General features: G+C 48.4%; 11 protein-coding genes across 11 annotated transcripts; 5 read left to right on the top strand and 6 right to left on the bottom strand.

Moving 5' to 3' along the window:
• Positions 1-489: 489 nt before the first annotated feature.
• VC83_08034 (uncharacterized protein) lies at positions 490-1,404 on the top strand. The gene is made up of 2 exons (XM_024471597.1): positions 490-1,221; positions 1,276-1,404. The coding sequence occupies exons 1-2, from the start codon at positions 732-734 to the stop codon at positions 1,359-1,361; spliced, it is 576 nt and encodes a 191-aa protein (XP_024321157.1). The 5' UTR covers positions 490-731; the 3' UTR covers positions 1,362-1,404.
• Positions 1,405-1,867: 463 nt separating this feature from the next.
• On the top strand, positions 1,868-2,275 carry VC83_08033 (uncharacterized protein; the record flags this gene model as incomplete). The annotated part of the gene is made up of 1 exon (XM_024471596.1): positions 1,868-2,275. One exon carries the CDS (start codon positions 1,868-1,870, stop codon positions 2,273-2,275), a length of 408 nt encoding a protein of 135 aa, XP_024321164.1.
• Positions 2,276-2,783: 508 nt separating this feature from the next.
• VC83_08032 (uncharacterized protein) lies at positions 2,784-3,095 on the top strand (the record flags this gene model as incomplete). Its single annotated transcript, XM_024471595.1, has 2 exons — positions 2,784-2,997; positions 3,052-3,095. The coding sequence occupies 2 exons, from the start codon at positions 2,784-2,786 to the stop codon at positions 3,093-3,095; spliced, it is 258 nt and encodes an 85-aa protein (XP_024321163.1).
• Positions 3,096-3,164: 69 nt separating this feature from the next.
• On the top strand, positions 3,165-4,304 carry VC83_08031 (uncharacterized protein; the record flags this gene model as incomplete). The annotated part of the gene is made up of 1 exon (XM_024471594.1): positions 3,165-4,304. The coding sequence occupies one exon, from the start codon at positions 3,165-3,167 to the stop codon at positions 4,302-4,304; it is 1,140 nt and encodes a 379-aa protein (XP_024321162.1).
• A 308-nt stretch (positions 4,305-4,612) lies between these two features.
• VC83_08030 (uncharacterized protein) lies at positions 4,613-7,025 on the bottom strand. The gene is made up of 3 exons (XM_024471593.1): positions 6,750-7,025; positions 6,397-6,685; positions 4,613-6,344 (listed from the first exon to the last, which is right to left on the bottom strand). The coding sequence occupies exons 1-3, from the start codon at positions 6,873-6,875 to the stop codon at positions 5,044-5,046; spliced, it is 1,716 nt and encodes a 571-aa protein (XP_024321161.1). The 5' UTR covers positions 6,876-7,025; the 3' UTR covers positions 4,613-5,043.
• Positions 7,026-8,697, top strand: MDE1 (Methylthioribulose-1-phosphate dehydratase). Its single transcript, XM_024471592.1, has 2 exons — positions 7,026-7,768; positions 7,822-8,697. Exons 1-2 carry the CDS (start codon positions 7,593-7,595, stop codon positions 8,480-8,482), a joined length of 837 nt encoding a protein of 278 aa, XP_024321250.1. The 5' UTR covers positions 7,026-7,592; the 3' UTR covers positions 8,483-8,697.
• VC83_08028 (uncharacterized protein) lies at positions 8,625-9,520 on the bottom strand (the record flags this gene model as incomplete). Its single annotated transcript, XM_024471591.1, has 3 exons — positions 9,164-9,520; positions 8,892-9,107; positions 8,625-8,830 (listed from the first exon to the last, which is right to left on the bottom strand). The coding sequence occupies exons 1-3, from the start codon at positions 9,318-9,320 to the stop codon at positions 8,625-8,627; spliced, it is 579 nt and encodes a 192-aa protein (XP_024321251.1). The 5' UTR covers positions 9,321-9,520.
• A 2,774-nt stretch (positions 9,521-12,294) lies between these two features.
• On the bottom strand, positions 12,295-13,980 carry BUD16 (Putative pyridoxal kinase). The gene is made up of 5 exons (XM_024471590.1): positions 13,701-13,980; positions 13,633-13,643; positions 13,497-13,576; positions 13,113-13,443; positions 12,295-13,060 (listed from the first exon to the last, which is right to left on the bottom strand). The coding sequence occupies exons 1-5, from the start codon at positions 13,752-13,754 to the stop codon at positions 12,439-12,441; spliced, it is 1,098 nt and encodes a 365-aa protein (XP_024321246.1). The 5' UTR covers positions 13,755-13,980; the 3' UTR covers positions 12,295-12,438.
• On the bottom strand, positions 13,981-15,408 carry POL30 (proliferating cell nuclear antigen). Its single transcript, XM_024473077.1, has 5 exons — positions 15,274-15,408; positions 15,169-15,209; positions 14,689-15,118; positions 14,340-14,629; positions 13,981-14,290 (listed from the first exon to the last, which is right to left on the bottom strand). Coding segments are annotated over exons 1-5 (780 nt in total). The 5' UTR covers positions 15,275-15,408; the 3' UTR covers positions 13,981-14,272.
• An 18-nt stretch (positions 15,409-15,426) lies between these two features.
• Positions 15,427-18,050, bottom strand: VC83_08026 (uncharacterized protein). Its single transcript, XM_024471589.1, has 5 exons — positions 17,724-18,050; positions 17,474-17,667; positions 16,936-17,417; positions 16,432-16,883; positions 15,427-16,383 (listed from the first exon to the last, which is right to left on the bottom strand). The coding sequence occupies exons 1-5, from the start codon at positions 17,770-17,772 to the stop codon at positions 15,719-15,721; spliced, it is 1,842 nt and encodes a 613-aa protein (XP_024321247.1). The 5' UTR covers positions 17,773-18,050; the 3' UTR covers positions 15,427-15,718.
• A 3,865-nt stretch (positions 18,051-21,915) lies between these two features.
• On the bottom strand, positions 21,916-22,263 carry VC83_08025 (uncharacterized protein; the record flags this gene model as incomplete). The annotated part of the gene is made up of 1 exon (XM_024471588.1): positions 21,916-22,263. The coding sequence occupies one exon, from the start codon at positions 22,261-22,263 to the stop codon at positions 21,916-21,918; it is 348 nt and encodes a 115-aa protein (XP_024321248.1).
• Positions 22,264-23,854: the final 1,591 nt, after the last annotated feature.

Here is a 23,854-nt window from a genome sequence, read left to right as displayed (position 1 = left end):
CATCACCTATCCACTGGGAAACAGGAGACGCCTTGATTCGGCCCACAGAACAACCGGCATCATTGAGCCTAAGAAACGTCGCTTCAGACGCGATAGTGATATGGCATTGGAAGGCTAGAACCATTTGAGCGCCAACATCAATAGTGGCGATGGATCGTCATGATATCGAGAAAGGTTCACGCGTGTACAGAGTGTCAAGCCCGAAAGATCAAGTGCGATGTTAATCCACCGTAGCAGCCAAAAATGTACTCGCTGTTCTAAGAAGCGGGTGCGCTGTGTAGTTAATAAGAGTTTACAGTCTCTTCTAGGCGAGGGCACAGAGTACGTCATGTAATATTTACATGTAAGGAGATGTGGAATTTTTTATTTTGTTTATATCCTTTTCATCGTTTAAATTCATCTGTTATACGGGGTAGGAACGTCTTGAATATGATAGCATTCAGCCATCTCTTTCTTTAAGTTTAGAGAGCCAATCTAGTTAATTTATCCTAACATATCAATCAAATATAATGCTCAGCTTACTGACAATACAATTTGATTAGGTGGAAGGCTACTATGGAGGAAAACAGTCAGACCCTATCACTCGCAGTGTCGAAGATCTTAAGCGTGTTGGAGCTCCCCTCTCTGGAATCATTTGCAGCGCAGCTACATCACAACCAGCCACAGGCCCAACAAGCTGTCACCAGAAGTATCGAGGCTCCTGATGAGTCGAGACCCTTCCGAACACGGGCATGGCCATGACGCGCGAGAACTCCCAAGAACCAACCCAAAGCAGGGCAAATGATACTCTTGTCACAGATCCCATGGGAGCTTTGTATGAGGTAACCAAACTGAGAAACCTCCGGAGCAACAACCTCCATGGGCATGTTTACGCTGCCAGGCCAACAATTCTAGAGGATGATTTTATCTCCAAGGCTAAAGTTAGCGAAGCCGATGCCGAAGAATTATTTCGCACCTTTAGTACATCTCTCAATCATTACCTGTGGGGTGGTATTGCTCTGGTCCACGAAGATCTTATTTCAGTGCGACGGTCCTCATCTCTATTGCTAGCAGCCATTTTAACAGTTACAGCGCTACACGTACCCGGGAAAGAGCAAGTCTTTGGTATCTGTTATGCCGCATTCACAGCACTTGTTTGCGATTCCATGTTCGACCGATATCATACGCTAGACGGTATTCGAGCTCTTTGCATTGGCGCGTTCTGGCTTTCAGACGTTAGTTGTATGCAGCCCTAGGTCTTTGTTAGACTCGAATGCTAACTGAGCTATTCTCGAGCGATGCGAGGTTCACGGGAACATTTTGAGGGTGCGAGGCTGTGGTACTTTATATACGTTTGCGATCACCACTTCAGTATCGCCTAGGGTCGACCGCCTGTTATTCATGAAGATGCGACTATTACCAACCATGAGAAATTTTTAAACCTGCCGGGAATCTCACAAGCCAACTACCGCCTGCACAGTCAGGTCTCCGTATTCATTATCCTAACAAGAGTTGTACCCTGCAAAGGGAGTCGTTCTGCACTATCACTTTGCAAGGCTGCAAGTGAGCTCACTGTCCTTGCGTGGGATTCAAAAAGACGGCATGCACGACTTGACCATAGATCGGCGAGACCTAGCAAATACCGCCATTGCCTGCGCTACTTCCATCCTCCAAAACTGTCCTAGATGAACCTGGTATCCGGAATTCCGTCGTCGGTGTACCAATCTACCTCCATACTGTAACGGGTGCCGCCGTTACAGTACATGTGGTATATAAAGCGTGTTACGCGTATTCCGGGCGAGCCGGAATATTGTAGTCTTTTTGGCTCAGTGGGATGTAGCGCGAGCGTAACCGTACATCATTACACATACTATGAGCTGTCTTCCTCATGAAAGTGCAGCAGAAGTGGAAGGCGTATAATTTTAGCGCCGATGCTACTCTAATCCGGGATCTTGTGATGAGAATCATACGGCTTTTGCTCGATGCCAGAGCAGGTGAACGATATCTATCAAGTCATCTCGCTACCGGTTTGAGTAAAATGCTGGACCGTTTCACGTCATGGGAGGCAGGAGAGAAATCGAGGAATCTCCTCGTGGATTCGGGACGAATCAGCCAAGACGAAGCAACCATTCTAGCTGCGCAGATGTGGGAACCAAACTATGCGATTTCTGACACTGGAATTCTTCGCATGTTCGACTCTTCTGTGCCGTTCTACGATGAGCATTATTTCCCCTTGGGCTTTTTCGATGTGATGTCCGCTAGCCAGACTGATACTGAGTATCGACATTGGGCATGAATAAAACAAGAGACTCGCGAGGAGCTCCTAGAAGTCAACGCAGGAACGCCACAAATTAGAGCAAGCAACACTTCCTCGTGTATTAATCTCCACGGAGATTTAAATATTGTAGAATAAGTAATGATGTTCCATTTGCCGAGGCCCTGCCTAGATACCAATTCCAACTGACTGGACCCGCAAACCAATGCTCTGGGCTTTCGACATCGTATCAGCTTGGTTGGCCCCTCGCAGTTCTTTCCGTGGCGAGGTGCGGTGTTCTGTCCGAGATTCCAATGGCCCTTGTTGACATTTTGATTTAGTGCCGCTGCCATTCCGCTAAAACGCGGAGAAACCACCAAGGGGGGTAGGTCATTTGCCCCCCGTCAAAATTTACGCCAGGGCTAGACTCCACATTACATTTTCCCGTCCCAACTGCCGCCATGAATAGATAAAGACGAGAGTCATGACAACATCTCTACCTCTTTGACATATTAATACTATACACACTTCAATTTTTAACCATTTCGCCATGGAGGAATTGAAGGACAACGCCCTTCATGTCGAGATGACATTTACCACTACCAAGGGATGTGGTGCGACGGAGGAGATTAAGTTGCAAGAAGCTTTGAGCAATTCTGTTCCAGACACAGGCGCGGAGAAGAAACTTGTACGGAAAATTGACATGCACTTAATGCCAACTCTCTGGATCATGTACATTCTCAACTATGTTGATGGAAAATATTGTAGGTAACCTTGTTGCTTTGCTTTTTAATATACTAAGCTAACATGTCTTATAGGGAAACGCAAGAATTGCTGGAATGGGGGACGACCTAAATCTTGATGCCCAGAGTCAGTATCCTCATTTCATTAGTTGGATCTAAAACATACTGACGCATGTAATAGAATATGCATGGGTTCTCTCCTTCTTCTTCTTTGGTTACCTCATCATGGAAGTGCCATCCAATATGATTCTCAGTCGAAGCCGTCCCTCAATATTTCTCCCTTCTATTCTCGGCTGCATCGAATCTGGCTTTTTTCCCGATTGCTTTTCGTCATGAGCTGCTGGTACAAGGCAGCAGAGATTGGGAAACGATTTGCTATATTCTACAGTGCCGCTGTCATATCAGGGGCTTTCGGTGGCCTTCTTGCTGGCGGAATCACCAACGGTCTCCACGAAGCGCACGGTATTGCCGGGTGGAGATGGCTCTTCATCATCGAAGGCGTCGCAACAGTCGGAGTAGCCATTGTCGCGAAGTTCATCCTCCTCGACTTCCCTCAGAGCTCACCAGTCCTCACCCTCGAAGAGCGCCAACTAGCCACCGTCCGAATCATCGCAGACAGCGCGGCATCTGGCTCCGCATCCGGCTCGTCTAGAGATGATCGACTTTCCCACTGGGAGGCTTTCAAGGCAGCTGCCACCGACCCCGCGCACATACTCTTTCATGCTTCTCTTCGTCCTCGACGTCGGCGCCGGCACAATTTCATATTCATCCCCACCATCACCAAGTCATTGGGCTACGACACCGTCAAGGCGCAGTACATGACTGTTCCCGTGTACGCAGTTGCCACACTTTGCCTCAACATCTGCGCCTACTCCGCCGATCGTCACGAGGAGCGAACATGGCACATTACGTCCGCTCTCTCGCTAGGATTCATCTCTGCAATGGTCTGCGCCATCGTCGAAACACCCGTAGTCCGCTACGTCATGCTCTGCTTCGTCGCCTCTGGGATCTGGAGTGCGCTCCCACTCATCCTCGCATGGGCATCCAAGACCATCGACCTTCCGGCCGAGAAACGCGCTATTGCGATTGCGATGATTAATGCGGTTGGGAATCTATCGTCCGTGTATGGGAGCCAGATCTGGCCTACTAAGAGTGCTCCCCACTATACTCTGGGCTGGGGTATAACGGCTGGCTTCCTGGGTGCGGGTGCTTGTGTAGCTGCTCTGATGCCGGTGTTTATTAAGTTGGTCCCGAATAAGTTGACAAAGGCGGAACTTGCGCTAAAGGAGAGGGGTGAGAAGATGGTGGCTGAAGCGGCCGCTTTGTAAGAGACAGTATACCGTATGGTATAGCGTATAGTGTGATATTACAAATGATTCTATGCGTTGTTAGCGTTTAACAAGAAGTACTGCTAGATTTCAATATTTTTGTGTCCCACGCCCTCCTTGCCTAATTCAAAACCACCCGTACAAGACTCGCTTCATGGCTATTCAGACCAGCCAATACAGTCAGATAGTCGTGTCGAAATTAGATATCCAGGGGAAATCCGCACTGTTATTAGCGATTAATTATTGGATATATAGCTATAGGAAAGAAGGCTCAATGGTGGGGTTGAGTTAGATCCTGTCAATCAGAGGCCGTAATGGATGGTAGTCATCTATGGCCGAACCAGGACGAATAGATTCTCCTCGGATTGGGGCACTTGCTTCCCCTCCCTCCTCCCCCTTCATCCATCGATACAGGTCTGTCGTCTGTTAATGGTGATGGCTAGGAATACCATAGCAGCAAGACTCAGCAAAAGATGCACAGTCAACTCAGCAATCACTGTATTTCACTCTCAAGCCTCCAGAAAACCATAGTGTGGATAGTAGCAAGAAATGGTTATAGTATTTGTGTTTCTTTCTTTCTGCGCCGTTGAATTACAACTTTGTCTGTTTGTTTGTTTGTGCTCCCCGCTCTAAATCAAACTTTCGAGAATACTCTTACCATCCCATTCCCCCCGTCCCCCAAACCGACAAAAAGATTCATATTTTCCTTTCTCAGACACGTGTCCCCGAATCCACCCCTCTACTCAGCAGCATTGCTCCTCGTAGGCCTCTTGTTAACCTCTGCCTTCCCAGCATCCACCGCGCTTGCAGCCGCACTATCAGCCTTCTCCTTCCCCTCCTTCGCCGCGGCCTTTCCGCTCTTAGCAGCCGCCTTGACTTTCTCGGGCGCCGGTGCAGCACCCAGAGTCAAGAGACCAACCAAAACACCAAGAAGCGTGAGGGCGCCGACACCAGCGCCAATAGCAACCTCGGGGACGAACTTGATAGCCTCAATAGGGTCGTGCTTGGCGATAGTGATGAAGAGGTCGAGCTTCTGCTTGACGAACTTGACAGGGTCGTCGCCGAAGGCGATGTCGAGGTCCGACTTGGGCTTGTCCTCAGCCTTGGGCTTGGCGGCGAGTTCGGCGGCCTTCTCGGCGGCGTGCTTGACGTCGAAGGTCTCGGCGGCGAGGGCCTCGGCGTCGGCGATGGAGTGGCCGATATAGATGTTGTCGAAGAGGATGTCGTTCTGCATGGTCCAGATCTCGAATCCGATAGCTCCCATAGGCTCGAGGTTGGAGGGCTTCTTGTCCTCGTAGTAGTTGGGGTTCTTGATCTTCCTCGGGGCCCAGACGCCCTTGTAGTCCGGGTTATCGATGAGCGGGGCGACCCACTTGCCCTTGTACTCGGGGTTGGCCTTCATGGGCTTAGTCCAGGGGCCGCATCCGGATGCCTCCTCGCACTTGGGGTTGGGGATGCTGGGGGCGATCCAGTCTCCGTCCTCCTCGTCGTCCCAGTCCTCGGGCTTGAGGGCCTCGGGGTCGGGGATCACTTGGGCCTCGGTCTCGAGCCAGTCGGCAGGCATCTCGGCCTCCTCGTCGACGATCTCGAATGGGGCCTCCTCGTTCCAGTCCTCGGGCTTCTTGGCCTCGGGGTCGGCGATGCGGGCCTCGTCGACCCAGGTGTTGGGTTTGCTGTCCTTGGCGTCGTCGATCTCCTTCTCGGGGTTGAAGGATGGGTTGAAGTCCTCGAGGAGGCTGCCCTCCTTGACCTGCTTGCCATTCTGTTTGATGGCGAAGGTGTTGTTGGGGTGGACGATGAGGGTGTAGAGCTCAGTGGTCTTGGAGATCTGAGCGGTTGGTGGCGAGTTCATGTGCTTCTCCTCGTATTCGCCGGTCTTGGGGTTCTTGTGGTTGACGATGAAGTGGACCTTGTTGGTGTGGCCGCACTTGTCGGGGCCAAACATGATCACGTAAGGGGAGGAGTTGGCGAACTCCTCCTGGTGAAGGGCCTTGTTGTCTCTGAGGAGCTTCAGGTAGGCGCCTCCGCACTCGAGGCCGTCTGACTAAAGTCAACAAGGGGATTTGAAGTCGTAATATATAGATCTACTCACTTTGAAGCTTGACCTCGTACTGTACAACAAGGGTCTTGCCCTTGTTCTCAATTGGCTTGGGGAACTTGGCCGAGATGGCGTGGTGAGCAGCCGCGTTCTTGACAACGAGGCCCTTGTCGCCATTGATGCCCTTGAACACATGTGGCTCCTCAACAGCCCACTCGCCGACGTATGCCCACTCCTCATCCACATCGGATCCCTTCATGTCCTTCTTCGCGTGGGACGGCTTCCATCGCTGCTCCCAGTCGTCTGTGAACTGCTCGACGAAGTCGCCCTTGATTTTGGTAGGCTGTGTTCAAGTTAGCTAGATGTTGACAGACTGTGCAGATGGCAAGAGTAGGGTTTAAGCTTACGGTGAAGGAAGGAAGAACCGCGGAGTCAACCGCAGTAGAGGCTTCGGCATCTTTTACTTCAGCCTGGGCGTGGGCAGCTCCCGCGAGGAGAGCTGTCGACAGGACGGCCGCAGCGTTGAAGCGCATGATGGACAACAACTGAACAAGGGATCAAAGTGCAATTATGGATTAATACAATTGCAGCAGGAGTGCAAATCTGAATCCCGAACTCAAATTGTCTTTGAGAGGGGAGGTAAATTGAGGGAAATACAAAATGGTAGATGAGGAGGTGTTTGAGAGGGAGAGGGTGGAATTTAAGTCCAGGTCAGGGAATCCAAAAGAACACATATCAATTACTAGCGAGGAACCACCTACAGTACCATATTACGTACCGAATTGCATACTGTAATAAGCTCAATAGCACTTGCTGTATGAAGTTAAGGATGAGGCCAGTCTTACTAAAACAACTTCTTACTTATTGCATAATACAATACATTACTCCTGGTTCATGGCGGTTGATATTGATGTTGCTGTCGTTCCTGTCGCGCCCGTTAACTTGTCTTGTTTACTTTGGGTGTCGGCACCTATTGCACCTATCAAACAAATTGATCAATCAGAGCTCGATGATAGAGCACCACTTACGATTTCGCAATCGCCAAGGTACCACCTTTACTATATTTTGGCTGTGGTGGTCCAACAGCCAAAAAAATAGTATAAGAAGGTGTCAAGAGATGACGACCGACTAATCTTCCCACCTCCAATCTCTCGTCCGTCTCTTCGTCTCTTCGTCTCATCGTCTCTTCGTCTCTTCGTCTCTTCGTCTCTTCGTCTCTTTTAATCGCCCATACACCTCGGAACGAAGCCATGGCCGTAATCGGGACCCCCCCCCAACTAGAGCCTGCCAAAAACACCAGCAATGACCATCTCGTGAAGTCGGATGACTCGCAACACCCCGCCAACCTCATCCCCGAGCTGTGCGCAAAGTTCTGGCACCTGGGCTGGGTCACAGGAACCGGCGGGGGAGCCAGCATCCGCCAGGAGCGAGTCCCCCCTCATCAGCAAACCTCTACCCTTGATCTAACGACCCCGCCAGTGACCTCGTCTACCTCGCTCCCTCCGGCGTCCAAAAAGAGCTCATGAAGCCCGAAGACATCTACGTCCTGTCGCTGAAGGCGCAGACCGACCCCAAACAGCGCATCTACCTGCGCTCCCCGCCCTCCTTCAAGCCGTCGCAATGTACCCCGCTCTTCCTGGCGGCGTTCAACAAGCGCAACGCCGGGTGCTGCATCCACACGCACTCGCAGTGGGCGGTGCTGATCACGCTGCTGCTGGAGCAGAGCGGGGCGGAGACGGATATCTTTGAGATTAATAATATTGAGCAGATCAAGGGGTTTGGGAGGGGGTGCCAGAAGACGGGGAATCTGGGGTATCATGATACGTTGAGGATTCCGGTGATTGAGAATACGCCGTTTGAGGAGGATCTGACGGATAGCTTGGAGGCGGCGATGGATAAATACACGGATACTTATGCGGTGTTGGTTAGGAGACATGGGATCTACGTGTGGGGTGAGACTGTTCACAAGGCAAAGACACAGTGTGAAAGGTCGGTCGTCGCCGTCACATTCAGTGCTCATAATCACAAGCTAACTCCCCCGCAGCTTAGACTACCTCTTCCAGCTCGCCGTCGAGATGAAGAAGCTCAGCCTCCCATGGCTGAGCAACATAGCTTAGAACAAATGCCAATACAACATTGAATTAAGGAAGAACTGAATTGGTAATTCCCTAACTACTTGAACGGACCGATTAAAGGATTATTACGCGATATGGTACCCTCATGCATTTGCATACGCCGCTATTCCAAGGACACCCACCAGAGACACAAATCCAGCCACCATCTTACAATGCGAGCATCATGGCGAACAGACCGAGACCAGCACCAACGGAGACGCTGACGGCCATGTTGGCGGCAGCACCGGTTTTGGTGGCGGATGGGGCAGCACCGGTGCCGGAGGCCTTCACGTCGGAGCCGGAGCCGGACGAAGAGGCCCCACCAGAGCCGGAGCCAGTGCCGGAGCCAGTTCCAGTTCCAGATCCAGATCCAGCTGTAAATAGTATTAGCGCGTTATTCTTTCGTTAATTGGGTATGGAGGTGGGAAAACTCACTGCCAGTTGGGGTAGAGGAAGCAACAGCACGGGAAGTCTCAGAGGCGGTTGGCTCCGGAGAGATGGAGGCGCAGCTCTGGAAGCAGTTCCTGTAGGACAGGTTGGCGGCAGCGCTGCCGTCACCCTTGGGGCAGGCGGCCTGGCAGTCAATTTTGGGGTTCACGGAGTTGGCGAGGAGCTGGCACTTGGCGCGGCAGTCGTTGTCGTTGGAGGGGCCTGGGAAGTTGTTAGGATCTGCTGTAGAACGCGTGATGGGAGGTTTGATGACTTACAAGCCTCGAGGCAGACGGTGGTGGCCTGCTGGCCTGCGTTGGGCTTTGCGGTTCCGGAGACAACTGGGCTCACGGTGGTGGCAGTTCCGTTGTTGGCCTGAGCCTGGACAGAGAGGGCGGCGACGACCGTGGACAGGAAGATGGTGGAGAAACGCATGTTTGCTGTAGATTTAAGATAAGACCTGGTGAGCTTTTGTAGAATCGGAATGGATATGGCAAGCAAAAACGAGTGTGAATTGGAAAAAAGGTGAATTTTGAAATGTATGGTAGGAGAGACAAAATGTGAAGTTGGAAACAGCAGGATCGAGACGAGGTGGGATCGAGGAGGTTGAGATCCTATTTTAAGATTTAGGGGGGCGCCAATCGTTGCCGTGCCAGCCGGCCGAACAGGTCAAAAGACATCAACATTGAATACGAGGCAGCAGGGCGACTAAGACAGAAATGTTTTTTTTATTTTCTCAATCAAGCCGCATGCATGCCGCTTGTTTCTGATCGTTTGATCGTTTGCTACATATCGTCTTAATTCCAATGGAGATGAGCAAGGAAATGCAAGGGAATGCGCAGAGTTGAGGGGGGAGGTTTCAATGGACACCGAAACCGGCTCACGCATGTGCCACTGGATCTCCCGATTTGCTGTTTCGCGCGCAACAACATTGGGTCAAAAATTGTTAAACGTGCAATGATCGTCTCCCCCCTTGTAGGAGAGTAGTCCAATAAAAACCCGAGTAATGATATGCTGCTTTAGCACTCGTACGTACGTGACGCGTTATATAGATTATTATTTCTCGCGACTTTTTAAAACAGCGTTGAGGTGAAACTACGTACATGGGTCCCCTGTTAACAATTATGGAATTATGGGCAAAAGATCTATTTACCCTGTTTTCCCCCTGTAAAGATCTATATGCCCTGTTTCTGAAAAAATATCCCTCTACTACACGTGACCCTAAACCCTCTAAACCTTCCTGTATCTCGGTTAGGCTCATATGTAGTATTCCGGCTCGGGGGAATGCGTAACATGCTATATATACCATACGCACTGTAACGGACCCCTTCTAGCCCGTGACGTCCTAGCACAATTATAGAGGCTACATCTACTATGCTATAATGTCTTATAACGCCGTGCTCCCAAGGCCTCATCACTACTCAGGATGCTAGGGTGTATTATATATATAGCTTAAGCCCGTAAGGTTGCCCTTGTCAGTCAGGTAAGGAGACTACAGTCCGGCGCCATAAGTATGCATACAGGTCTGTGCTTCTCCCATAAAAAAGACGCTCGTTTACTGGAATTTACGCACAGACGTGTATTCATACTTATGGCGCCGTACTGTATAATAGTAGCTCGCTTAGCTAAAGCTAAAGCGAATCAATCAAAAACCCATTGACCGTTAAGCCGGAATACTCTTAACGATGTACGGTTACCGTAGTATTCCAGCTTGGCGGAATACGTGTAGAGTAACACGCTATATATACCATACGCACTGTAACGGTCGGCACCCGTTGCCGCCACCTCGCTATCGCCTCATTTCTACCACCTTACCGTCACTACCTTGCTATTAACCCCCTTCCCATTTCGTCTAATATAGCCTCCTAGTTCCTCTATCATAAACCCCCTCCCTTACTACCCCTTACTAATAGAGGTAATAGTAAGTCTATATGTTATAGCTTACTACTATTAAAGGTAACAAGCGTCCTTAGACACGCTCCTTCTTCACCTCCGTTACGTTATAGAACCCCGTGTTACGAAGGGGTCACATAGGAGGTCTGTAAAAGCCGACTTAGCAGAGAATATCTATTAATAGTTAGCGCGTGGTAGATGAATCTTTCAAGGGGGCAAACAGGGTAAATAGATCTTTTGCCTAACAATTATTTGACCCAAAGTACGAGTACAACGCTGTCTCCGCCATATCAAGGGAATGGAATGAATATCAAATCTGCATACAAACAAACAAAACTTCAATTGATACGCAAACAAGTGCTACCAATAACTAACTCGTCGTTAAAAACATACACCTGACCGAACAGCGAGCACTGGATCGGTGTAAGAGAGCCTTGGCTGAACAGGGCAGTGGGAAGTCACGTTGTAGATAGTTACGTAGTCCAGCTCTCTATTGATACGAAGACTGAACGCTGCCCTTCCGATTAAGGGCCGCGTTCCTACTATATACGTTCTCGTGAGGGGTACCGAGGGAAGACCCTCCGACTTGGCACAGCATCACACGTGACTCGACTCAGCACGTGAGGCTGCTCGTGACAATCGGCTCCGACCTCCACCGCCCCATCGATCAACAAGGCTTAACCCCAGCCTCGCCACACACTTAAAAGTCGCGTCTCCCCCGTCGCGTCCAACCGCGTCGTCAAGTCGAGTTCCCATCCGAACTCTCAACCCCAAAATGTCCACCCCACCACCCCCAGACCTCACATCCCCCATTTCCTCACCCCTCCCTAAACGCACCAAAACCACACACGACTCGTCTGTACTCGCCCCAGTTAACGGTGCAATCATGGCCTCTTCTGCTCCTGCTGCTTCGGTCCCTGTGACTAAGGTCCAGGATGGTCCACACCTCCTCATCAAGAAGCTGAGTGACAAGGCGAAGCTTCCTACCCGTGGCAGCGCTTTTGCGGCGGGTTATGATCTGTACGCGAGCAAGGAGACGACTATTCCTGCGAGGGGAAAGGGACTTGTTGATACCGACCTGAGCATGGCTGTGCCTGCTGGAACTTGTTCGTCCCCCTCCTCCCACAGCAACCTCAGCAGGATTGTCCCTAACTAACTTCCGTTCGAATAGATGGACGCATCGCCCCCCGCTCCGGGCTCGCAGCCAAGAACTTCATCGATACAGGTGCAGGCGTTATCGATGCCGATTACAGGGGCCAAGTCAGGGTCCTGCTTTTCAACCACAGCGATGTCGATTTCGAGATTAAGGGGCATGACCGCATAGCGCAGTTGGTGTTGGAGAGGATTTATACGCCGGAGGTCATGGAGGTTGCGGAGCTGGAGGAGAGTGTTAGGGGAGAGGGTGGGTTTGGAAGCACCGGTGTTGGGAAGGCTTGATTGGGGGTTAGATATGGGATAAATAGATGGGAACTGGAGTAGTTATGATGAGATGCAGTTATGTGGTATAGATGGTGGTCAGATTAGGTTCAACTACCTGTCCCTTATTATCTCTTGCTCGTCTCTGTTTAGTACTCCCAATCCTGTTTCTAGCTCTAAACCGTGGTTATGGTGTGCGGTTCTGGTCTCTACCTGTGTTCTCGTATACTCCCCAAACCTCCCTTCATACCGCACCAATCGGCAAATTCCCGACAATATCAATCTTCTCTGCCTGATACTTCACCTCCGGATGCTTCAAACACTCCAGGTTCCTCACAAGCCTCACCTCCGCCGCCTTAGTCCTCATCAAATGCCTCGTCTTCTCAACATCAACACCATCCCCAGCTCCACTAACCGCATGTTTCGCCTCCCACGCCGCAATCTCCTCATCCCTCTTCACCAGCGACCGCGCCAGCACCTCCTGCATACTCGCGAGCGCCCTTTCAACAGCCCTCGCCAACGGCAATTCAATCTCAGACACCTCATCGCCACTCACCCACGACTCCTTCTGTCCGAGCCCTTCAACAGCACATACTGCCTCACGCAGCCTTACAACCATAAGCGCAGCGAGCATGTCGCCCGTGCCGCAGAAGAAGCAGTCGAGTGAAGGGACTTGGGCGCGAAAGATGCGCGGCTTATCCAGGGAGGTTTTCGTGCTGCCTACCACCGAGAGAGAGGGGACTTCGCCTGGCGCGCTGAGGTTGACGGATGTTATGAGGATGTGTGGGACTTTGTAGATTTCGTGCATGGAGGTGATGGCTTTCTTTAGGGATTCCACGTCTGTGATTCTGATGCCGGAGAGAGACCTAGTGGGTATTAGTCGAGCTGCTGCTGGCGCGGTGTAAGTACGTAACGAACTCTGCTTCAAACTGATTCGGCATGATCAAATCCGCGTCATACACCAACTTCTTATACGCCGACACGACATCCTCGGCAACATATAATTTCCCATTATCCCCCATCACCGGATCGAGCACCCAGAAGAAACTCCCCGGCTTCTCAGCCGCCTTGGTCTTCAACTCCCGCGCGATGGTGCCAACCACTTCCACCGCCTCCCTGCCGGGTATGTATCCCGAGAGCATCATATCAAAGTCATCGAGTCCCGAGTTCTTAAGCCCTGTGTATAAATCTTCGATATCAGCCGCTGTCGCTTTCGTGCCTTTAACCTGTCGATATCCAGTATGGTTGCCTTCATTCATTGTTAGCCGTCGCGCCCTCCCAATCGGCGCAGGGACGGCATACTGAAGTTCACGGTGTTTATGGCGGAGGCTTCACAGCCCAGCGCTTGCAGCACGAAGGCTGCCATCGTGTTCCCGACATATCTGCGCCGTCTTAGTTGGTGACTCGGGGGGCCTGGACGCGTCGTAGAGGGACTCACCCATAGGTGACCTTGGAGATATAGTGTCAGTTGAGGTCCGCCATAAAACGGTAGTAGTGTATCCATACATGGCTTGCTATGGTGAGAACCCTAGTCTCAGGTATTAAATCCTTGGTCGCCATTGTTCGATGTACAGGAGTAGTAATGCGGGGTTGGGTGCGGGGTCGTAAATTGATTAGTCCGGCCCGTCCTATGGTGGTGTTCAGGGCGGTGAGGAGGATTCGGTGCTTGGCGATATCAAAGTAAGACGCTCAACGGGGTATTATGGAAGTATGTATAGACTTTATATAGATGACAGAAGGATGAGGGATTCAGTTTGTAATCACGAAATATGACTCGGGACCTTAGCGGCTCCTTCGGGAGACTGTGGGGAAATGTCTTGGCGAAGCTGTCTATCGTCACCGCATCTACACACGTCACATAGTGCAATTACGGCCGTGGGTGAACTCCGTTGTTCTCGAGATCTGTTTGTAACAGTAGTGTTCATGTTTGTCTGAACCTTAGCTAAAACATTTTTGTTCATTCCTCGTAAAAAAAAAGACAATAATCGCAGACGAGAAGAACCAGTATCCATGAAAGTCAACCGTACGCGCCCTGCAGGATGTCAAATGCTGGTTATATCATTACTATCCCAATCCATCTATTCGTCGTCACCAATCTAGAGTACGTTAGTGAGTACAGGCAGTAATGATGATGGTGGAAATTACCTTTGGTGCCAGGTAAAACCTCAAGTAGCTGCTGCCGGCCAGCGCGTACTCTACCAGCAGAGGAACTTCGGGGGAGAGGCACAGCTTAACCGTTCCCGACAATCCGGAGGCCTTGCAGAAGTTGACGAGGTACTTGAGGGAGAAGGTTAAGGCGACGGAGTCGGTGAGCTCAATCTCAACATTGTTTTCTGGCTTGTCGACGTTTGTGTGGCTGCGGAGAGTAACAGCTCCGTTTCCGATATCACCAGCGCACGAGAACTTGACTCCATCCTTGGAAGCTTCGATAGACACTACGCAGCTTGTTAGATAGTGAACGTTTTGGAGGATGCTATGGTGGGTAGCTGCTTACCAGACTCGGAAAGTGCCATCAAGTCCATGCAGATTCTCTTGAACTCAGCAGATGGCATGGAGACAGTAGCAGAGTAGTCGGTCTCTGGGATACCAAGGTGCTCCTGGTCAATATCCATCAACTTGAGGTCATACTCGCTCAACCTATCGCTGTCGCTGCTCTCAAAGACAAGGTTCAACACATCAGGCGCATCCTCAGCCTTGATGGTGAGGATATCCTCGTTCTGTGCCGCGCGGAGAACCTTGGTCAAAGACGTAAGGTTAACACCAAGCGCGATGTTGCGGTCGCAGCGGTATGGGGAGAATCCCTCGGCCTTGAGCATCATGGACACGAGCGCGACGTGCGAGTTGTCCATGGCCTGGAGGGCGATTCCGGAGTCATTGCAGTCAAAGTTGCAGTCTTGTACCAGATCCTTAATGGCATCGACAACCTGCACGGGTTAGTCTGTATCTTCGTGGAGTGTAATCGGCCCATGCTCACCTTCTTCAGCAGGTTTGCCTGTTCGAGGCGTGCTTCAAGCACTGGTAATAGTAAGCAGCGGAACCAATGGTCACATTGAAGCTAAGGAGGGTGATCTTGACATACTTTTAGCGGTATTTTGCGGTTTGTTGTGTGCGAGGTATAGAGATGAGGTTGAGGTTGAGTGACGGGAGTTGCGTTGATTGCAGTTTACGTGGTTTTCGTGAAGTGAGAAGTGTGGAGGGGCAAGGGACGCGTTCAAGTAGCGTGTTTGCTCTACGTGTTAAGTGGTTTCCACTGTGACAGCCCCCCCTAAATAAATCGATTGTCACGTGATTATCAGACAATTCGGATTTCGTCGTCAACGAAGAGGAAGCATCTGATAGAGCACAGTACGAGCAGGATATCCTATTATGTATCTAATTACAGATTTCCGGGTATATGTATATGCTTCTAGGCTCCTGGCCATGCGTGTGGGCTTCCACCTTGGAAAGCACCACTAATTAACTTTGAATGAAATCGTCGCCGTCAGGCCCTGTCTTGATCAAATATATACAGTAAAATTCGTTCATCATATCGACGTAATTCGTGTTCCCGGTCTAGGTCCTATTTTGCGCCGAGGCCGTAGATTTATCACCGATTCCAGCTCACGAAGCATCTTCGTGCTCGCCTCAGCTGTTTCTCGCGCCGTTTCTCGCTTCACTCTATCATCCTTCATCTTGACAATTCTTTCTTCTCGCGTGAGGGTGCTTCGTGGGCCTATGCCTGGGCGTGGGAGGCCAATTGCCTCAAATACCTCTTCATTCTCGGAACTCAATTCCGGGCTTAGGCGGCTTTCTCCGTTCAATGCCTTCAATGCATCTGCGGGGGTACCTTCTTCCACCGATGTGAGGCCACCTAAGCTTGTTGTCGGGGAGAGTAATCCACTCATAGATGAAATGCGTCGCTCGTTCCTATCGATCGTGTTCGCAAGCGCTGCTTTGCCAGCTTCCCATTCTTTCATTAACGATCTTAAATCCACACCTATGGCATCATATTGGATCATCAAATGCGGCCCTAACTGGGAGATGTCTTCGGATTCATCCAAGGTCTTGTCGGATTCTTCGCGTAAAACGTGCATTTTAGCTTGTAAGCTTCTGATTCCAGTGGATAGGGTGTTAAGCTTCCGCAGCTGGCTTCTCCATCGTTCGCGGCCAGGAGTCAGGGGAGACTTTGGGGTCGTTGGTACTGGGAATGCTGATTCTGTTAGCAGCTTCCATGAGGCGCTGAATAGGCAATACTTACATTCTTCTTGCTCAAAGACGGATCGTACCCGGCTATCAGCTATAGATGCGACATCCGAAAGCCCCTTGATCTCACCTAGAGCAGTTCTCCACCTCGTAAAGACTTCCTTGCCGCCGTCTGCTTCAAGAGCCAAAAGGCAGCAAAGAAATAGCTTCCGCAGAGTAACAAATCTAGATATGAGGATTTTTAAGACCCTCAGGGACTCGTAGTCTTCGAACTCGTCTCTTGTGTACTCGGTAAGAGCCTCTTGCATATCAATAGTTGTTATATCATATATATCGTAGTACTTTTCAAGGTTAAGCGATTCTGTCAATGGCTGGAGAGCGAGGTAGCCTTGGTGATATCGGCGCATAAGGTCTATGGCGCTATCAAATAATGCTCGGCGCAACTGAAGGCACCTTCTCGCTTGGCTGCGATCTTCGAGGCGTGTTATCGGTGGTAGTGGCAGGCTCCTGAGCAGGTGTTAGCTTCGTGCATAACTATCCCCTGTGTGTGTATGCTTACAATCGATACCCTCTTGATACGAGCTCAACCTCTTGTATAAGAGATAACGCGGCTGTCACTGCGGAATCTAAATCTTGTGTCTGTCCAACGAGTCTCGTAGCCTCGGTAATATTCTGCTCGCGGAGGTAGAGTAACCATTTGCGCCGTAGGTATGCCTGGCCTATTATTGCTCCTGCCACCAACAGTGCGGCAATTATTATGCATCGTAACGTGATGGATATCCAGTCCCGCCCAGCAGAACCCCAGCGAATCATCCATGACACTCCAAACGCGACTGAAGCCGTGACAACAGCGCCTCGTGGGCTAAACGTCTTCAGGGTGGCAACAGGCGCATCGTCCGACGAACGCGGCGGCGACTTGCTACCATATGCCTGCCCATGGTATTGTCGGTCATTCAGCAACTGTGATGCCACTATAATATATCGAAACCGTTCCTGGAATTTGGTATTGTCGGCCTTTCCCAGCCGGGAATTCAGTGCTTCCTTCATTTTAAGTCAGGGGAAATCCATAGAATATGATCAGCATAATATCAACGTACCGAGCATGTATTCCGAATCGCAGTCGCCGCAGTCGTTTTTGGTACGCTTATCCGCAATGGCGAAATGAGTTTGTGGCGAAATCTCGAGGGGACTGTTGGCCTGCCTCGCGGCGCGAATGATGGGCTTGAGTTCGCTGAGGATGATTCATTTTGTTCCTCATCTGGCGACCAAGTATCCGATTTGTTGCCACTTCCTGGTGATTCTCCGTCAGTAAGTATCCTTGGTTGGCAGGTGGAAGGGGGGACATACCCTCAAAGTAACTAGCGAGAGGCGAGTCTTCAAAGACAACGGCGTCCATGTTGAGTGGTGCTATCGAACGAAGATCATCATGGTTATAATTCAAGCCAACGTAACAAAGCGCGTGGGAGATGAAGCTGGGAGGAATGTTGGTGTTGACGTGGGCCAGTCGTCCCTGGGTCAATAATTACCCAGGAACTCGTTAAAAGGGTAGGAAATGGATCACGATTCAGGGAAGGCTGATCTCCAGAATCCTCAGCCTCGCCGGCCCCCATGTCAGTAGCCTATCAATTGTTTCATAGTTATACTCGTGCGGCCCAAAAGTCTGTACAGGGTCTGTGCACTCCAGCCAATTAGAACACTAGAATAATTAGGAAGCATAAGTACTCAGTTACAACAATAATACCCAACTCTCAACTACTCGAGTATCTTCAAGTACAACACTCAGTTACAACAATAATACCCAACTCTCAACTATCTTGTACAATGGCCGAAATTTCAATTCCACTACGTGCAGCAATCATTACCCTACGCATATTTATGAATGATTCATATGCAGAAATTGAAAAGAAGCTTGGAATCTCAGCTAATTTGTCATACTGACATTCGTTGCACTCGGTTTGCTATCAAACTCAAGAGCAAACTTAGAAATCTCCTCCTCAAACCTACAAGTCACTATACATATTTTGGCTTGTCACACCAACAACAAGAGCAATACTACTCAATGATTGCTACAACCCTCTATGATTCATTACACTTCATTGCTCCTTAGTTACTGGGCCGAGATGACCACATAGCATATCTCTACAACCCTCTATGATTCATTACATGACATCACTCCTTAGTTACTGGGCTAATACTACACATGACATATCTCTATCAACTAGAGGCCTAGGAACATGAACGATAGCTCCAAAAGCTTCTACAGCCCTCTATGATTCATTACACGTCATCGCTCCTTAGTTATCAACAAGATTGGTTAAGTTATGACATAATTTGTCTATAGGGCTACTCTGACCTTGGACCTCCTTTCACTTCCTATAGGCTAGGAACCTAGGAGATGGTTCTATGGGATTCTCTTACGTCGACTACAGTTACCAAGCCTGGTTAGTCATGGAAAGTCTTGGAAAATGAGAGAACTACACTCCTTTAGCATAAATAGGATTGCCCTTTCCTTAAAGGGCAAGCAGACAATACAGTAAATCGACTATCACATACTTCCACGTCTTTTCCAAGCTTCCAAGCATTGATCTTGTTACTCCTTGTTTCTGAAAAGTCAGTGAGGTGCTAACCTCTGACTTATCCCTGAGTTCTGTAATGGTGGGTGCACCAGATATGAGAATCTAGCCACCCAAGGAAGGGATGAATTTACTAAGACAACACACTGTCTTAGGAAACAGAGCCAAAGGGTTGTAGCTTAGACTATTCCACAACGCAGCAATCAGGTGTATGATGTGATGAAGTGGTTTAGACAAGTTGCAACAAATGTTGAGTCTGAGAACTCAGGGGTAAGTCAGAGGTTAGCACCTCACTGACTTTTCAAAAACAGAGAATAACAAGATCAATGCTTGGAAGCTTGGAAAAGACGTAGAAGTATGTGCTAGTCGATTTACTGTATTGCCTGCTTGCCCTTTCTTAAGGAAAGGGCAATCCTATTTATGCCAAAGGAGTGTAGTTCTCTCATTTTCCATGACTTTCCATGACTAACCAGGCTTGGTAAATGTATTAGAAATCAAGTGCGACCCACAACTAGCTTGCTAATCATGTAGCGAATGTAAGAGAATCCCATAGAACCATCTCTTGGGTTCCTAGCCTATAGGAAGTGAAAAGGAGGTCCAAGGTCAGAGCACCTATGTAAGGACACAGGGCACCCAGCTCACAGTAATAGCATATGAGAGTGCGAGTCGGAGGCTAAACGGATGCTATCCTATAGGTCTACTACGAAGGATACAAAAAAGATGAAGGGGGAACCCCGTTGAGTCTGTTTCCTTAACTCCTGAAACGGGCCCGACTCGGTTATCCCAACCCTAGCCCTGAACCTTCCACCGCAACAGGTCTACATCGGCCCTGAACCCTATACACTTACCGTCCCCCACTATAGTGTAACTCGCTATATGATCCTCTACTGGTTCGAAACCCCACCGAGTCGGATTCCATGTTTGTAGTGACCGTAACAGTTCTGAGACAGGTTCTTCGAGTATCTAGGTAGGAGGCATCCTTACAACCTATAGATAAATTATGTCATAACTTAACCAATCTTGTGGGTAACTAAGGAGCGATGACATGTAATGAATCATAGAGGGTTGTAGAAGCTTTTGGAGCTATCGTTCATGTTCCTAGGCCTCTAGTTGGTAGAGATATGCCATGTGGTAGTATTGGCCCACCCCCTTAAGGAGGAGATTTTCTTAATAACTTGTTCAATGAGTGTCCAAATGATATGCCGTGATGTATGTAGCATAAACAGATGTAGTAGAAGAGTTTGCAGCAATCGTTGAGTAGTATTGCTTCTGTTGTTGATGTGATAAGCCAAGATATGTATGTTGACTTGTAGGTTTGAGGAGGAGATTTCTAAGTTTGCTCTTGAGTTTGATAGCAAACTGAGTGCAACGAATGTCAGTATGACAAGTTCTCAGACTCAACATTTGTTACAACTTGTCTAAACCACTCCACTATATCATACACCTGATTGCTGCGTTGTGGAATAGTCTAAGCTACGACCCTTTGGCTCTTTTTCCTAAGACAGTGTGTTGTCTTAGTAAAATCATCCCTTCCTTGGGTGGTTAGATTCTCACATCTGGTGCACCCACCATTACATAATTCTGTTGCACGTATATGGCAACAAACTGTGGAAAAGGCAGGAAATACAGATATTCTCAACCTTCTTGAACATCTTAACCCAAAGCCTCGGAGCGGAAGACCTCAAACGATACAGAAAGATTCTCAAGAGTCATTACGCATATGCTCTTTACTTCTGGCAAATCCATTCAATACATTCCAACAAGTTATTGATAAGGAGAAATTACTATATTCACGCTCTATTGTTGAACGAGTTGCAAAGAACCACTCAAGTGCAGAGATCCCTCGCCCAATTGTATGCAAAAACATCTGTCTCAAGCCATATCTTGATAATATTATTCCTGAAGTACGCTTGAGATTCTGCAAATGGGCATTATCAGAACTTGAAGCTGGTTCTATCTTCATATTCTCAGACGAGTCATATATCAACTTTGGAGGAAATCCACACAAGAAACACTGAATTACAGTCCAACAAGGTCAAACAGCAGAAAGTATGGCAGTTCAACAGAAGAAATCTCTCTTTCAAGTTATGTTCTGGGGTGCAACAAAAAAAGGCAGATGATGAGCTTTTACGGGCAAGAACAGTTGAAACTCTCGAATATGAATATATGGAGACTTTAAACAGAGATATCCAAGAAGGGAAAAGCAAATGGAAACGGCCACGAAGACCATCACAAGAATTTGGAGACATGGAGAGTTGGAGTAGAGGAAGAGTTTCAGAAAACCAAGAAGTTTCAAAGGGTGGGATTGATTGGTTTTTATACTGTGAAATGGTTTTACTCCCACTTCTCTTTCCTTATTTTCAGAAAATCAAATCATTACATCCAGAAAAACGACTCTGGTTTGTAGATGACAATGTTAGTCTTCATTTGAAAGCACACCGTTCACTTGAAGATTATATGAAAAGAGAAGGAATTCACAGAGTAGGATTCTGGCCTCCAAACTCTCCTGATTTACATCCTATTGAGAATGCTTTTGATTATCTGAAAGATTGAGTTGATGAATATATACCTTTAAATGGAGGTAAGCTTGAGAAAGCTCATGCAAGGGTATTTCTTGAGGAAGAATGGGGGAGGAAAATGGATGGGAAAACTGCTCAACTATGTGCGTCGTTCAGGGACAAGTTTGAGCGGTGTATTGCAGTAAATGGAGGTAACAATTTTCGTGGGTAGATTATGTACATTTCTATGTATTTATTTTTCGAAAGTACTTACAATGACCCACTTCCTGTGCACAGACCCTGTACAGACTTTTGAGCTGCACGAGTATTACACCATGCATACCGCAGCTTTGTACGACTACAGTAAAAATACGATAAGTCGATGCCTCGGATCCACAAAAATATATCCACTTAATGCATATATCGAGTAAATGTATTACATGTGATTAAATTAAAAATTGAAGCTATTTACATAAACCATGAGTCTAATGTCCCCTGCCTTTGTGAATTGGCTTCAAGGAGCCTTAACTGTCTCTCAAAACATTCAAAAGAACGTAAGAATGTTGGTGCTTCTGAGGTGTCACTATTCCCAGATTCCGTAAACTCAATCAGAACTTGAATGGCGTTAATCACAGCTTGTGTAGTTGGCACAGGCTGTGAAGAAGGCTCATCCTCTTCCTCATCATCTTGAGTGGTATCTGGGACGTATTGTGACATGATATCCTCAAGAATAGCATCACCCCCCTGAAAATCCTCCCACCCCTCTAACTCTTGTATATCCTCATCGACTGGATTTAAAAAGCTCGAAAGATCCATAGTGTCATGTACATTCCCAGCTTGTTGTACTTGTTCATAGAGATTGGTAATATCAGGAAGAGGTTGTGAGGGTAGTTGAACTGGCTTTTGAACAATCGTACTCTTTCGAAAACAGTTATAGATTGTCGAGTTTGTAAGGTCGTGATTCCAGGATCGAAGAAGCCATTGAATAGCAAGTCATATATTCATCGTTTGGACAGGATCTTCATTCCTTTCAAAAGCGTCAAGGATGTAAAGGAGCCATTGTCGACGGTAATGGGCTTTGACAGAGGCAATGATACCTTGATCTAGGGCTTGAAATCGACTTGTTGCATTTGGAGGAAGCCAGATAACTCAGATATTCGCAGGGGGTGGTGTCGATTCGAGGGCCTTGATATGTGCTGAAAAGTTGTCCATGGTGAGAAGAACCTCCCGTGTTGTACCAATACGAGCATAAAAAGCCCTTAACCATTCTGCCATAATAAACTGATTCATCCAAGCCTTCTTATTCCACCTCCAAACCCCTCCCATTGCTATGACATCGATGTTTCGTTTTCACCTTGCCAATAAACCAAGGAGGACATCGATCAGTACCAGCAGCATTACAACAGAATACGACAGACATCCTTGCCTTGTCCATCTTCCTTCCTACTTGAGCCTCCATTGTAGAAAGCCCATGAGATGGCATCATCTTCCAGTATAAACCCGTCTCGTCCATGTTATAAATGTTGTCCTCTAAATACTCCGCAGTGTTACGGCTAACCCCACCACTAGTGCTAAGGAGGGGATTGGCTACGGAACTGCATGTGAGAAATCATAGTCATTGGTCCAGAGGGGTTAAGTATCATGTGATGGACCACGCAGGACCACGGTGGTCCAGTGTGGGCCAGGACCATGATGGACCACGATGGTCCTTCATGGCATTTGGCACGACGCCACTATATAAGTAGATAGTTAGTTCTTAGATAGGTGTAATGGTGGGTGCACCAGATGTGAGAATCTAGCCACCCAAGGAAGGGATGATTTTACTAAGACAACACACTGTCTTAGGAAACAGAGCCAAAGGGTTGTAGCTTAGACTATTCCACAACGCAGCAATTAGGTGTGTGATGTAGTGAAGTGGTTCAGACAAGTTGCAACAAATGTTGAGTCTGGGAACTCAGGGGTAAGTCAGAGGTTAGCACCTCACTGACTTTTCAAAAACAGAGAATAACAAGATCAATGCTTGGAAGCTTGGAAAAGACGTAGAAGTATGTGCTAGTCGATTTACTGTATTGCCTGCTTGCCCTTTCTTAAGGAAAGGGCAATCCTATTTATGCCAAAGGAGTGTAGTTCTCTCATTTTCCATGACTTTCCATGACTAACCAGGCTTGGTAAATGTATTAGAAATCAAGTGCGACCCACAACTAGCTTGCTAATCATGTAGTGAACGTAAGAGAATCCCATAGAACCATCTCTTGGGTTCCTAGCCTATAGGAAGTGAAAAGGAGGTCCAAGGTCAGAGTACCTATAGACAAATTATGTCATAACTTAACCAATCTTGTGGGTAACTAAGGAGCGATGACGTGTAATGAATCATAGAGGATTGTAGAAGCTTCTAGAGCTATCGTTC

Source organism: Pseudogymnoascus destructans, assembly GCF_001641265.1.
Source record: "Pseudogymnoascus destructans isolate 20631-21 unplaced genomic scaffold scaffold_21, whole genome shotgun sequence".
NCBI classification, from domain to species: Eukaryota; Fungi; Ascomycota; class Leotiomycetes; order Thelebolales; family Thelebolaceae; genus Pseudogymnoascus; species Pseudogymnoascus destructans.
This window is presented reverse-complemented; position numbering and strand designations above follow the sequence as displayed.